Here is a 12,755-nt window from a genome sequence, read left to right as displayed (position 1 = left end):
ATCTCAAAAAAAATAAAAAAATTCAGATTTGCTGGATGTATAAGATACACACTGAATTTTGAGGGCTTAATGTAAAAAGAAAAAAGAATGTAAAATATCTTGATAATTTTTATACTGATTACACATTCAGATGATAATATTTTGGCAATATTAGGTTAGATAAAATATATTGAAAGGCAATTTAAACTTTATCTTCTTATTTGTTTAAATGTCGCTACTAGAAAATTTTGAATTACATGTGATTAACATTATATTTCTAGGCTGGGAGCAGTGGCTCAGGCCTGTAATCCCAGCACTTTGGGAGGCCAAGACGGGTGGATCACGAGGTCAGGAGTTCAAGACCAGCCTGGCCAAGATGCTGAAACCCTGTCTCTACTAAAAACACAAAAATTAGCCAGGCATGGTGGCACATGCCTGTAATCCCAGCTACTCAGGAGGCTGAGGCAGGAGAATCGCTTGAACCCGGGCAGCAGAGGTTGCAGTGAGCCAAGATTGCGCCGCTGCACTCCAGCCTGGGTGACAGAGCAAGACTCCATCTCAAAAAGAAAAGAAAAGAAAAGAAAAAAAAAAAAACCCATTATATTTCTACTGGACAACACTGCCTTAAGTTCTTAGGGACAATACGGAATCTTGGAGTTGTTTGCTCACTTTCTGTTACAGATGTAACTTCCTGTCCCCCAAAACTTGTACTCTGGACAAACTCTATGTGTAAGAATTTTTAAAATTTGAATTATGTGGTAAATTCTTCTGTAAAGCAAAGATTTTTATCATAAATCAAAATATTAATATATCTTGTAAAATAATCAACAACCCTCTCCATTTTCTATTATTTTAATTCTTTACTATTTAATTCTAATGAGTAAAAGAAATTGGGATTCAAATTAGCTTTCATATATTTTTAAATTTTCATAAAAGCCATCAACCTTGCAATCAAACCCATACACTTTCTCAACCCATTGGTAATCCTTCCTTCCTATTGGTCATTGTGGTCAATCTAACAGGATCCATACTCTGTTTATAGCTAAAATACTCATTTGAAATTTATAAAGTCAGGGTATAAAGCTAATCCTATAATAATAGGTACTTTTGCAAGGCGATCTCTAGTAAAACATAAAGAATGAGGTGATTGTTTAGACTTTTAGGTTTAGAAATGTAAGCTATATTTTGAGTATATTTTCTAAAAATGAGCAGAGCTAACATTTTTCTCCAGGAGAGAGAAATTAAACAGAATACCAATATTGGATAAATGAATCCATAGGCAGATTAATGGCTGGAAAGCCATCAATCTTTGCTAGAGAGCACAGATCACTTTATTTGGTTAGTAGGGGCAGATTACAAACTTTATAATTACTCTGATGCAGCTAAATTACCTTTCTCATCAGGAGAATAATGACTTAGATGTGTTTCTTTTTTTTTTTGAGACAGAGTCTTGCTCTGTCACCCAGGCTGGAGTGCAGTGGCCAGATATCAGCTCACTGCAACCTCTGCCTCCCAGATTCAAGTGATTCTCATGCCTCAGCCTCCAGAATAGCTGGGATTACAGGTGTGCACCACCACGCCCAGCTAATTTTTGTATTTTTAGTAGAGATGGGGTTTTGCCATGTTGCCCAGGCTGGTCTTGAACTCCTGACCTCAAGTGATCTGCCCGTCTCAGCCTCCCAAAGTGCTGGGATTGCAGGTGTGAGCCACCACACCCCACGAATGTTTCTTTCTCTCTTTTTTTTTAAAGAATAAAATACTATCAATATCCTCCATTACATCTGTCAGCTACCTCCATCTTTCCCCTACCCCCATACGAGATTACCCATCAAAAAGGCAAAGGATTCAGGATGCCTGCCCAGCCTGTTCTCTTGTATACTGAGATGCTGCTGTCTATATTCTAAAGAGAAACAAGCAAAATGATAAGGAATGAGCTGGTGAAATGAGCAGTGGTGATAGAAAATGGATAATCCCAAACACAATCTACTTCAGGAATCTATTAGAAAACAAAGCCTAGCAGAAATGTAACAGTTCTGCATTCTATTTTTGGATCTGTGTTAACACAAACTTGTTTGAGGAAGTTGCCCCAATCTCTCCAGTCTGTGGTTGGTTACCCCTGGAAATTTTTAAAGTAGACAGTGCAAAATTCCTTAACAATGATTGCTATCAACAAATGATTACCAGTACCAGGTATTATAGTTAAGAACATAAACATAAATATGTAAATATTTTCATAAGAATGTTAAAGTTTCCAATCCATTAAATTCTTTATAAACATTATCAATTTGAGCATTAAACTATATTGTATTGAAACAAACCTTGCTGCTGTCTCCTCGAGTTCTTGTAGTGGTCCATACTTATCTATGTACTTCTGACAAGTCCGAATATGTGCCCTCATTTCACTGAGGCAAACCTACATAAAAACAAATTCAAAATAAACTCACTGTTAAAAAAGGGCTCAATGAAAGCTTATGCGATCCAGCCTTTTAACTTTCAAGTAAGGTCATACTGTGGGATCAACTGACTAAATAGATGCATTCGTAACACCAGTACCACCAAAAATTAAGGCATTATCAAGAATACTACTATTTTTCAAATTCTCCAATACTTAGAAGACCCAACTGTTAAGTTCTTGAATTTGGTTCTTCTAAAAAGCATATACATTTTTTAAAGTAGATAGATGTGTGGTAACTCAAATTTACTTCTTTTGCATGCCATTACATAAACAGGTTTTAGAAAGAAGGAAGCAAGGGAAAAAAATGGGTGAAGAAAAAGAGCACAAGAGAGAAGAAACAATCTAAGATGGAAAAAGAGACAGAAAAAAGAAATGGAGAGATAAGAAGAAATGGATACATTTTAGAGGTGCCCATAGTAAGTTAAATGAAACACTGTGCCTTAGGGAAAGATATAAATACCATGGTTTTATAACACACCCAACAGTATTACATGAATTCACAATACACAGTATACTTAATGGTCCCATTAAGAGCAAACATAAAAGACAGCTCTTGCAGTCCATTTTTATCAATGCAGAATAAAAAGCCCTTGTTCTTTCACATATACATTCAGAGAGCCTAACCATGAGGGATCTGTTGCTAACATAACACATCCTATTAAATGTTTCATTAGAAACTCTGATAAGATCTTGTGCTAAAGGAAGCTCTGTACAGCTGTGGTAAGGTGGCCGACCCACTCTGCTTCATTTTGCCCAAGCTACGGAAGTTAAACCTCAAACATGAAATCTGCCATGTCAAGGAAACAGTTATAATTGTTTAACAGAGGGCAAAAATAAAAGCAAGTGAAAAGTAAGAACAAAACCCTGGCTTTACAAGTATCCACCTAAAAGATATAAAAACTAGGATTGATCTGCATAAGCTGTCTTAAACAGATGTATTTTACAATCTGTAACATCCAACTTTGCACATTAGCGTTCTCTCATGTCTTTATGACTTTTGCTAGTAAAAATTTCTATTTGTATTCTTTGTTCAACAAAGATAAGCATTAGTCATGAAAATTAACAAGCCGTGGACTATCTACTGACAAATGAATTGATCAATTCATAGTCTAGACACAAGATTATTTGAAACATTATAAAAAATGGCAGAAGAAATGCAATTCATTGTGCCTGTTCTAATGGTGCTTACAATCTAACAGAAGAAAAAAGGATGTTAGACAAGTAGATAAGAAATTGTTTGATATACGGGCTGGGCGTGGTAGCTCACGCCTGTAATTCCAGCACTTTGGGAGGCTGAAGTGGGTGGATTACCTGAGGTCAGGAGTTTGAGACCAGCCTGACCAATATGGAAACCCCCTCTCTACTAAAAATACAAAAATTAGCCGGGCGCGGTGGTGTGCACCTATAGTCCCAGCTACTTGGGAGGCTGAGACAGGAGAATTGCTTGAACCCAGGAGGCGGAGGTTGCAGTGAGCTGAGATGGTGCCACTGCACTACAGCCTGGGTGACAGAGCAAGACTCTATCTCAAAAAAAAAAAAAAAGAAAAGAAAGAAATTGTTTGATATAGGGAACTGGAAAACTAAGGCCAGGCCTCAAGGAATGGAGATCTGGCCGGGACTCTGAAGAACACAGAGAGTGCAACATGGGAGAGGGCAAAATGTGCGTAGAAGGAATGGGGAGCATTCCTAGAAAGAGGGATAACACAGAAAGGAAAAGACAGAATATAAGAAGTATCTCAAAGCTGGGCGCAGTGGCTCATACTTGTAATCCTAGCACTTTGGGAGGCCGAGGTGGACAGATCACCTGTAGTCAGAAGTTCAAGACCAGCCTGGCCAACATGGTGAAACCCCGTCTCTACTAAAATACAAAAATTAGCCGGGCATAGTGATGCATGCCTGTAGTCCCAGCTACTCGGGAGGCTGAGGCACGAGAATCTCTTGAACGTGCAAAGTGGAGGTTGCAGTGAGCCAAGATCATGCACCACTGCACTCCATCCTGGGCAACAGAGTGAGACTCCATCTCAAAAAAAAAGTATCTCAAAGAAAAAAATCAAAATCTTTGTGATTAATCAGATAATGGGGGAGGGGGAGGTGGTGAAAAAAGGATTTCCACACAAGTTAATTGAGAGAATCCTCTTGTTTCTGACAGACACCAAGGTGGGATCAAGAATTGATGATTAAACGATATAATGAGTTTGATTTTGTGTATGAATTTTATGTGAAGACAAAGTAAAAATAAGCAATAATCTATTATTAAGAATGTAAAAAGCTATTAATTTTGAGCATTTACTATATTCTAGACACTGTGTTAAAAGCCAATCATCAGTTATATATATCACATATATATTTATCATTTACCTTTAAAACCACCCTCTAACATGAACATGAACATGATCCTCTCCCCAGCTCCTCTTTTTTGTTGAGAGAGTCTTGCTATGTTGCCCAGGCTGGAGTGCAGTGGCACAATCATAGTTTACTGCAGCCTTGATCTCCTGGGCTCAAGCGCTCTTCCTACTCAGCCTCTGGAGTATCTAGGACTACAGGCATATACCACTATGCCCCAGCTAATTTTTTTGAATTTTAGTAGAGACAAGGTCTCTTCCCAGGTTGGTCTTGAACTCCTGAGCTCAAGCAATCCTCCCGCCTCGGGCTCCCAAAGTGCTGGGATTACAGGCATGAGCCACTGCGCCTGGCCTCCAAACCATTTTCTATGTGTATGTTAGAGTGATATCTTAAAGATACAAGCCTGGGCTGGGCATGGTGGCTCATGCCTGTAATCCCAGCACTTTGGGAGTCCGAGGCGGGCAGATCGCCTGAGGTCAGGAGTTCAAGACCAGACTGGCCAACATGGTGAAACTGTGTCTCTACTGAAAATACAAAAGTTAGACAGGCGTGGTGTCGGGCCCCTGTAATCCCAGCTACTCGGGAGGCTAAGGCATGAAAATCGCTTGAACCCAGGAGGTGGAGGCTGCAGTGAGCTGAGATCGCACCACTGCACACCAGCCTGGGCAACAGAGTGCGACTCTGTCTCAAATAAAAATAAAAATAAAGATATAAGCCCGATCTTGGCACTCCAAAACTTACTCTCTTTCTCTGGCTTACTATTGCATTTAAGATAAAATCTAGAATCTTCTACATAACTTTCAAGACCTCACATGATCTGGGGAAGCTGATATAGTACCCAAGTTGAAAACTGCAACAGGCAAGGTGTGCTTGATAGAGACAAATACTGCAAAGTCCAGATCAATACAGGTGGAAATATGTCACTGGGTTTGATAATAAAGCTATTCATTAGTGGTCTGCAATAGAGTAGCAGAACTGGAGGACATATCATAGAGGATCACTGGAGTAATGGGAAGAAGGGAAAATGGAGGTGGTCAATGAAAGCATTTCTTTGACAAATTACGGGTGATGGTAGAAGTTCAGGGTTTTCTGCAGATGATATATGTACATATATGAAATTGGAGGCTGGGTGAGATGGCTTACGCCTGTAATCCCAGCACTTTGGAGGCCAAGGTGGGCAGATCACTTGAAGCCAGGAGTTTGAGAACAGCCTGGCCAACATAGCAAAACCCTCTCTCTACTAAAAAGACAAAAAATTAGCCAGACATTGTGGCACATGCCTGTAGTCCCAGCTACTCGGGAGGCTGAGGCATTAGAATCACTTGAACCTGAGAGGCGGAGCTTGCAGTGGGCCGAGATGGCGCCACTACACTGCAGCCTGGGCGACAGAGCAAGACTCTGTTTCAAAAAAAAAAAAAAAAAAAAAAGGCATGGACCCAAAGAGTGAGTGGTAGCAAGGTTTCTTGTGAAGAGCAAAAGGACAAAGCTCCCACAACATGGAAGGGGACCCAAGCCGGTTGTCACTGCTAGCTGGGGGTGGCCAGCTTTTATTCCCTTATCGTCCCCGCCCATGTTCCGTTTCTGTCCTATCAGAGTGCACTTTTTCCAATCCTCCCTGCGGTTGGCTACTTTCAGAATCCTGCTGATTGGTGCGTTTTACAGAGTGCTGATTGGTGCACTTTACAGAGCACTGATTGATGCGTTTTACAGAGCACTGATTGGTGCATTTTACAGAGCGCTAATTGGTGTGTTTTACAATCCTCTTGTAAGACAGGAAGGTTTCCCAAGTCCCCACTCTACCCGGGAAGTCCAGCTGGCCTCACATCTCACCAGCACTTTGGGAGGCCGAGGCAGGAGGGTAATGAGGTCAGGAGATTGAGACCATCCTGGCTAACATAGTGAAACCGTGTCTCTACTAAAAATACAAAAAATTAGCCAGGCGTGATGGCACGTGCCTGTAGACCCAGCTACTCAGGAAGCTGCGGGCAGGAGAATCACTTGAACCCGGGAGGCGGAGGTTGCAGTAAGCCGAGATCGCACCACTGCACTCCAACCTGGGTGAAAGAGCGAGAACCTGTCTCAAAAAAAAAAAAAACAAAACAAAACAAAAGGTGCGTACCATGGGGTCAGAAGCAGAGGTGAAATGATAACTTTCGCAGGGACTTAAGCTGGTAACCATGAACATAGGTGGGGTCACATACATACCAGGGTGTCACACTCAGCACAGTTCTTATACTCTGATTTCATTCTTTTGGCTACATCAGTTGCTGGAACTCCTTCTGAAGGAAGATATGCCCGGCAATAAGGACAGGTCCACTTGTTGTTCTTTAGACTGGTAGCAATACAGGAACGGCAGAATCTACCCCAAACAGACCAAAAATACATCACTTTCCTTGAAAGCTATAAGGAGCCACCACCATGTATTCATTTGTGTAAACTGTAATTTAATGACACCTCGTACCCCATGAGCCATACTACCAAATTACAGGTCCACTTGCACCCTGCACTTCCCGAGAATTGCTTACCTTCCCAGCAAGACTTCTTTAGAATCACACATTCTTACCACATGCACTTTCACACATTTCAAGAAAAGTAAGAATTCAAAGTGGGTGAAATAGCTTTCCTATAGGCTAAGTTTAAACGATACTTTAAAGAATGTCTAAATTGGATTTTACCTCAAATTTCTTGAGAAAATATGTCTTTCTTCTGTGGGGTTTTGTGTGTCACATAAGAAAATAGCAGGAAGTCAAGGAAGTAAAAATACCAGACACATTATAATTCCCTATAAAACCATTTTCTCCTTCCCTCCCTTCCTCCCTCCCCTCCCCTCTCCCCTCCCTCCCTTCCCTCTCCCCTCCCTCCTTCCCTCCCTCCCTTCTTCCTTCCTTCCTTTCCTTCCTTCCTTCCTTTCTGGTCAAGAAATATGTTCTCTGGTTTATTTAAAGGTGCTCATTATGAAATCTTAACATAATCAACATTTCCAGAAAATTCTGACCTATTTATAGGAGTTGTTGAAGACTCCATAAATATAGAAATAAAAATGAGCATTTAGGTAATTTATACACATCAGCATGACCTGATGCCTCTTAAACTACTCAGCACATAATATCTATTTGGGAGTATTAATACATGTCCAAAGGTAGGCTTTTTAAATTTTAAGTATACTGTACATACTGGAAAGTTCTTATAAGCATATAGTTGAATGAAATTTCAAAACTGAACACATCCATATAACCAGTACCTATAACAAAAACAGCATGGCCAGCCCCTAAAATTTCCCCTCTTGTTTCCTTCTCTTTTTTTTTTTTTTTTGAGATGGAGTCTTGCTCTTGTCACCCAGGCTGGAGTGCAATGACCCGATCTCAGCTCACTGCAGCCTCCACCTCCTGGGTTCAAGCAATTCTCCTGACTCAGCCTCCCAAGTAGCTGGGATTACTGGCACCCACCACCACGCCTGGCCAATTTTTTGTGTTTTTAGTAGAGACAGGGTTTCACCATGTTGGTCAGGCTGGTCTCGAACTCCTGACCTCAGGTGATCCACCTGCCTCAGCCTCCCAAAGTTCTGGGATTACAGGCGTGAGCCACTGTGCCTGGCCTCCAGACACAATTCTATCCCCTCCAAAGTAATCACTGACTTTTTAAAATGTATTTTAACATATGAAAATTATACTTTTCAAACATTGTACCAGCCTATAGACTGCAGCTTTCTCATCCCTGCTTACCATCCTTGGTGGTGCTAATCATTGACTTCTAATAACAAAGATCAGTTTTGCCTGTTTCTGTACTTCCTATAAATGGAACCCTTTGGTATGTATTCTTGGTCTTCTTTAGCTCAATATTATGGTCAAAAGATTCATTATATTGTTGTATATAGTTGAGATTGTCCATTCTAATTTTGTGAAGTCTATTGTATGAATACACCCAAATTTATTTACCCTTCTGTTGTTAATGGACATCTGGGTAGTATTTAAATACTTGCTGATGATAAACTTTAGTGATGGGCAGGCACAGTTATTTTCCAAACAATTCTTCTTCTTCTTTTCCTCTTTAACTCCTAATTATATTAGTCACTACCGATTTTTTTACTCTTTATTTTTTTCTTATTATGTTTGAATTTGGCTTGGATCATGACTGATTCGTAACAGTATTCTCTTCTGCATCTGTTATCAAATTACTATAAGCACACAGAGGATGCTCACTTGTGCAGTGATTGAGACATCTACTTGTTGTTTATACCTGTCCAGCATCCATTCCTCCTTTTTCTTGCAATAGCATCCTGCTCTTGCTCTTCAGGAACAATACCTCTTATATTACATATAGTCTCAGTGGGACCTCAGTCAAGGTGCCTACCAACTCCTGCTGAAGGCGTGAGCACCTGGCAAGCCAAGTCAAGTATAGACCATGTCTCTGGAAGTTGAACACTGCACACAGTGACATAATGACTGATTCAGTAGCAACCAGATGGAACTTTTCTCCCTTTACGTAGAACTCCATATCTGCCTTGGTTCCTACCCTTTCCTTTTAGCTATTTTTGTTATTGTATGGTAATTTTTTTTTTTTTTTTGAGATGGAGTTTCGCTCTGTTGTCCAGGTACAATCTCGGCTCACTGCAACCTCCGTCTCTCAGGTTCAAGCAATTCTCCTGCCTCAGCCTCCCAAGTAGCTGGGATTGCGGGTGTGCACCACCATGCCCGGCTAATTTTTTTTTACTTCTAGTAGCGACTGTGTTTCGCCATGTTGGCCAGGCTGGTCTTGAACTCCTGACCTCAAGTGATCTGCCCGCCTCGGCCTCCCAAAATGCTGGGATTACAGGCATGAGCCACTGTGCCCGGCCAGTAATTTTTTATGTCTAATTTCAAGCTTGATACACTGGTTCTCTACAAAAGTTTTTAAAAACACTTCCATATACCTTAATTCATTTAACCTTAATACACTCCCAAGAAAGATCATTATTTCCATTTATAGATAAGGAAACCAAGGCACATACAGGGTAAGTTGCTTCTGCAAGATCACATAAAGGAACAGTGTGAAGAAGCAGCAAGAACAACCCCCAGACCGACTATAACCTATGCGCTGTTGCATCCCTTACCCAGGGCTTATGTCCCGCTGCAGCTGCCGCCCTGCTCAAGAGAAAGACTGAGCGGGATGCTAAGGAGATAACGCCAAGGTGAAGGATGAACCACAGAGAAGATCCGCGAGGTTGTCTGTTAAACTTGCTTCTCCAAAGCCAAGTCTAAGGAGACCCTTGCAAAGAAGGGAGAGAAGGTACCCAAAGAGAAAAAGGGAAGAACTGATGGTGGCAAGGAGGGGAATAACCCTGCAGAGAATGCAGATGCCTAAACAGACCAGGCACAGGAAGCCAAGGTGCTGGAGGTGCCAGGTGAAGTGTGTGCATCTGTGATAACTATGTACTTGTGGTGACTGTACAGTTTGAAATACTATTTTTTATCAAGTTTTATAAAAATGCAGAATTTGGTTTTCTTTTTTTTTTTTAAAGGTATGTTGTTAGCACACAGAACACTTCATTGTTGTTTTCTGGGGATGGGATATCAGTCACTGTCACTAATAGAACGTCTAGAAGCTGGATTGATGTGGGGAAAACACCTTTCCCTTCTACTTTTTTGTTTGTTTGTTTGTTTGTTTGAGATGAAATTTCACTCTTGTTGCCCAGGCTGGAGTGCAATGGCAAGATCTTGACTCACCGCGACCTCCACCTCCCAGGTTCAAATGATTCTCCTGCTTCAGCCTCTTGAGTAGCTGGGATTACAGGCATGCGCCACCACGCCCAGCTAATTTTGTATTTTAGTAGAGACGGGTTTTCTCCATGTTGGTCAGGCTGGTCTCAAACTCTCGACCTCAGGTGATCCGCACTCCTCGGCCTCCCAAAGTGCTGGGATTACAGGCATGAGCCACTGTGCCCAGACTTTTTTTTTTGAGGTGGAGTCTTGCTTTGTTGCCCAGGCTGGAGTGCAATGGCATGATCTCAGCTCACTGCAACCTCCACCTCCTGAGTTCAAACAATTCTGCCTCAGCCTCCCAAGCAGCTGGGATTACATGCGTGTGCCACCATGTTTGGCAAATGTTTGTGTTTTTAGTACTAGAGGAGGGGTTTCACCATGTTGGCCAGGCTGGTGTTCCCTTCTAGTTTTGAGAGGCTTCCTCTTGGCTCCCAGGAGAAGGGATTCCCTGACTTTGACAAACACAGACACCTTGGCACAACAGCCTTGTGGTATGGAAAAACAAATTTGTTCCTATGTCCTCTTCTCCCTTTCCATCTTCAGCATAATCTTAACTCCGTTAAACCCACACACCTGTTGGGGACTGGCCCCCAATAATTGGTTACCAGCATGTCAGGCAATCTGGACTTTCCAGTGATGCCACTGAGATGGGGCTCCTCAAAAGAGCAGTGGTTCAATTTCTACATTGTGTATTGTCAGACAAATTCTGCCATTTTCATTTCACTCCCTGAAAGTCAGGGTCGGCTCATGTTAAACAACATGCTAAATGTGAAATGTCAACCCTCACCCTAAACTTTCTTGTTCAGAGTAGCAAATGAATACTCCATTGGGTTTTTTCGTTTTGTTTTGGGTTTTTTTGTTTTGTTTTTTTTTTGCCAGAAGTCTTGCTCTGTCGCCCAGGCTGCAATGGCGCAATCTCGGCTCACTGCAACTTCTGCCTCCCAGGTTCCAGTGATTCTCCTGCCTCAGCCTCCCAAGTAGTTGGGATTATACAGGCGTGAGCCACCAAGCCCGGCCCTCCACTGGGTTTTAAAGTGGCTTTATGTTTTTTGGTAGTCCATTGAAGAAGCGAGTTTGAAAGTTGTTGTATACTGTTAAGGATTGTCTGCCCACGTCCTGCCTGAAATACTGTGACTGTTTATGGAAAGTATCTTTAATAAAGCTGGATAAAGTTTGGCTTGGGGGGAAAAAAATCACATAAATAGAAAGTGCTTGAGCTTGGTCAGGCACAGTGGCTCATGCCTGTAATCCCAGCACTTTGGGAGGTAGGTGGCTCACCTGAGATCAGGAGTTCGAGACCAGCCTGGCCAACACAGAGTGAAACCGTCTCTACTAAAAAAAAAAATACAGCCAGGCATGGTGGCTTCTGCCTGTAAACCTAACACTTTGGGAGGCTGAGGCAGGTGGATCGCTTGAGGTCAGGGGTTCGAGACCAGCCTGGCCAACATGGTGAAACTCCATCTCTACTAAAAATACCAAAAATTGGCCAGGCATGGTGGTGGGTGCCTGTAATCCCAGCTACTCGGGAGGCTGAGGTGGGAGAATCACTTGAACCCGGGAGGTGGAGGATGCAGTGAGCCAAGATCGTGCCACTGCACTCCAGCCTGGGTGACAGAGGAAGACTCCGTCTCAAAACAAAACAAAACAAAAATACAAAAATTAGCTGGGTGTGGTGGTGCATGCCTGTAGTCTCAGCTACTTGGGAAGCTGAGGCAGGAGAATCACTTGAACCCAGGAGGCAGAGGTTGCAGTGAGCTGAGATCGCGCCACTGCACTCCAGCCTGGGCAACAGCAAGACTCCATCTCTCTCTCAAAAAAAAGAAAGTGCTTGAACTTGGTTGGTCTTAAGCTGGGGTTTTCTGACCCAAATTTCAGTAACCTTTTATTCCACTACCACAGCTACCCCAGTTGGGAAGATCAATATTTTAAGATCAAGAAATCTAAGTTCTCTGCTATACATATTTTACTTCTTTCTATCTCAGCTAATTATAAGTTCTAAGGTACAATCTGACCTTGGATGTCTCTGAGTCTCTAAGAATTGGTTCTCAAAATGTAGTCTTGAATGAAATTTATGACAAATGGTTCAAATGCTCAACTCACAATTAACATTTCTAATACAACACTTATGGTTCTGACATGAATTATTTGCTTACATTATTTAGAGGCAAGCAGATAACATTTTGTTTTTTTGTCAACTAGCAGTTTTTCCTTTTTTTTTTTTTTTTTTTCCACAATTTGAG

The 12,755-nt window shown here is 41.7% G+C and overlaps 1 protein-coding gene across 4 annotated transcripts in view; it reads right to left on the bottom strand.

Moving 5' to 3' along the window:
- Positions 1–12,755, bottom strand: part of RNF125 (ring finger protein 125) — a 54,431-nt gene that overhangs the window by 28,581 nt on the left and 13,095 nt on the right. For all 4 annotated transcript variants that reach the window (XM_034943534.2, XM_055102640.1, XM_055102641.2 and 1 more), the window contains exons 2-3: positions 6,983–7,136; positions 2,298–2,392 (exon numbers count right to left, since the gene is read on the bottom strand). In XM_034943534.2, coding sequence (XP_034799425.1) covers positions 2,298–2,392; positions 6,983–7,136 — 249 coding nt within the window. The remainder of the gene's footprint in view (positions 1–2,297; positions 2,393–6,982; positions 7,137–12,755) is intronic.

The sequence above is a fragment of the Pan paniscus genome, chromosome 17 (assembly GCF_029289425.2).
Source record: "Pan paniscus chromosome 17, NHGRI_mPanPan1-v2.0_pri, whole genome shotgun sequence".
Taxonomy (NCBI): Eukaryota; Metazoa; Chordata; class Mammalia; order Primates; family Hominidae; genus Pan; species Pan paniscus.
Note: the sequence above shows the minus strand (reverse complement) of the source record. Positions and strands in the feature narration are given on the sequence as shown.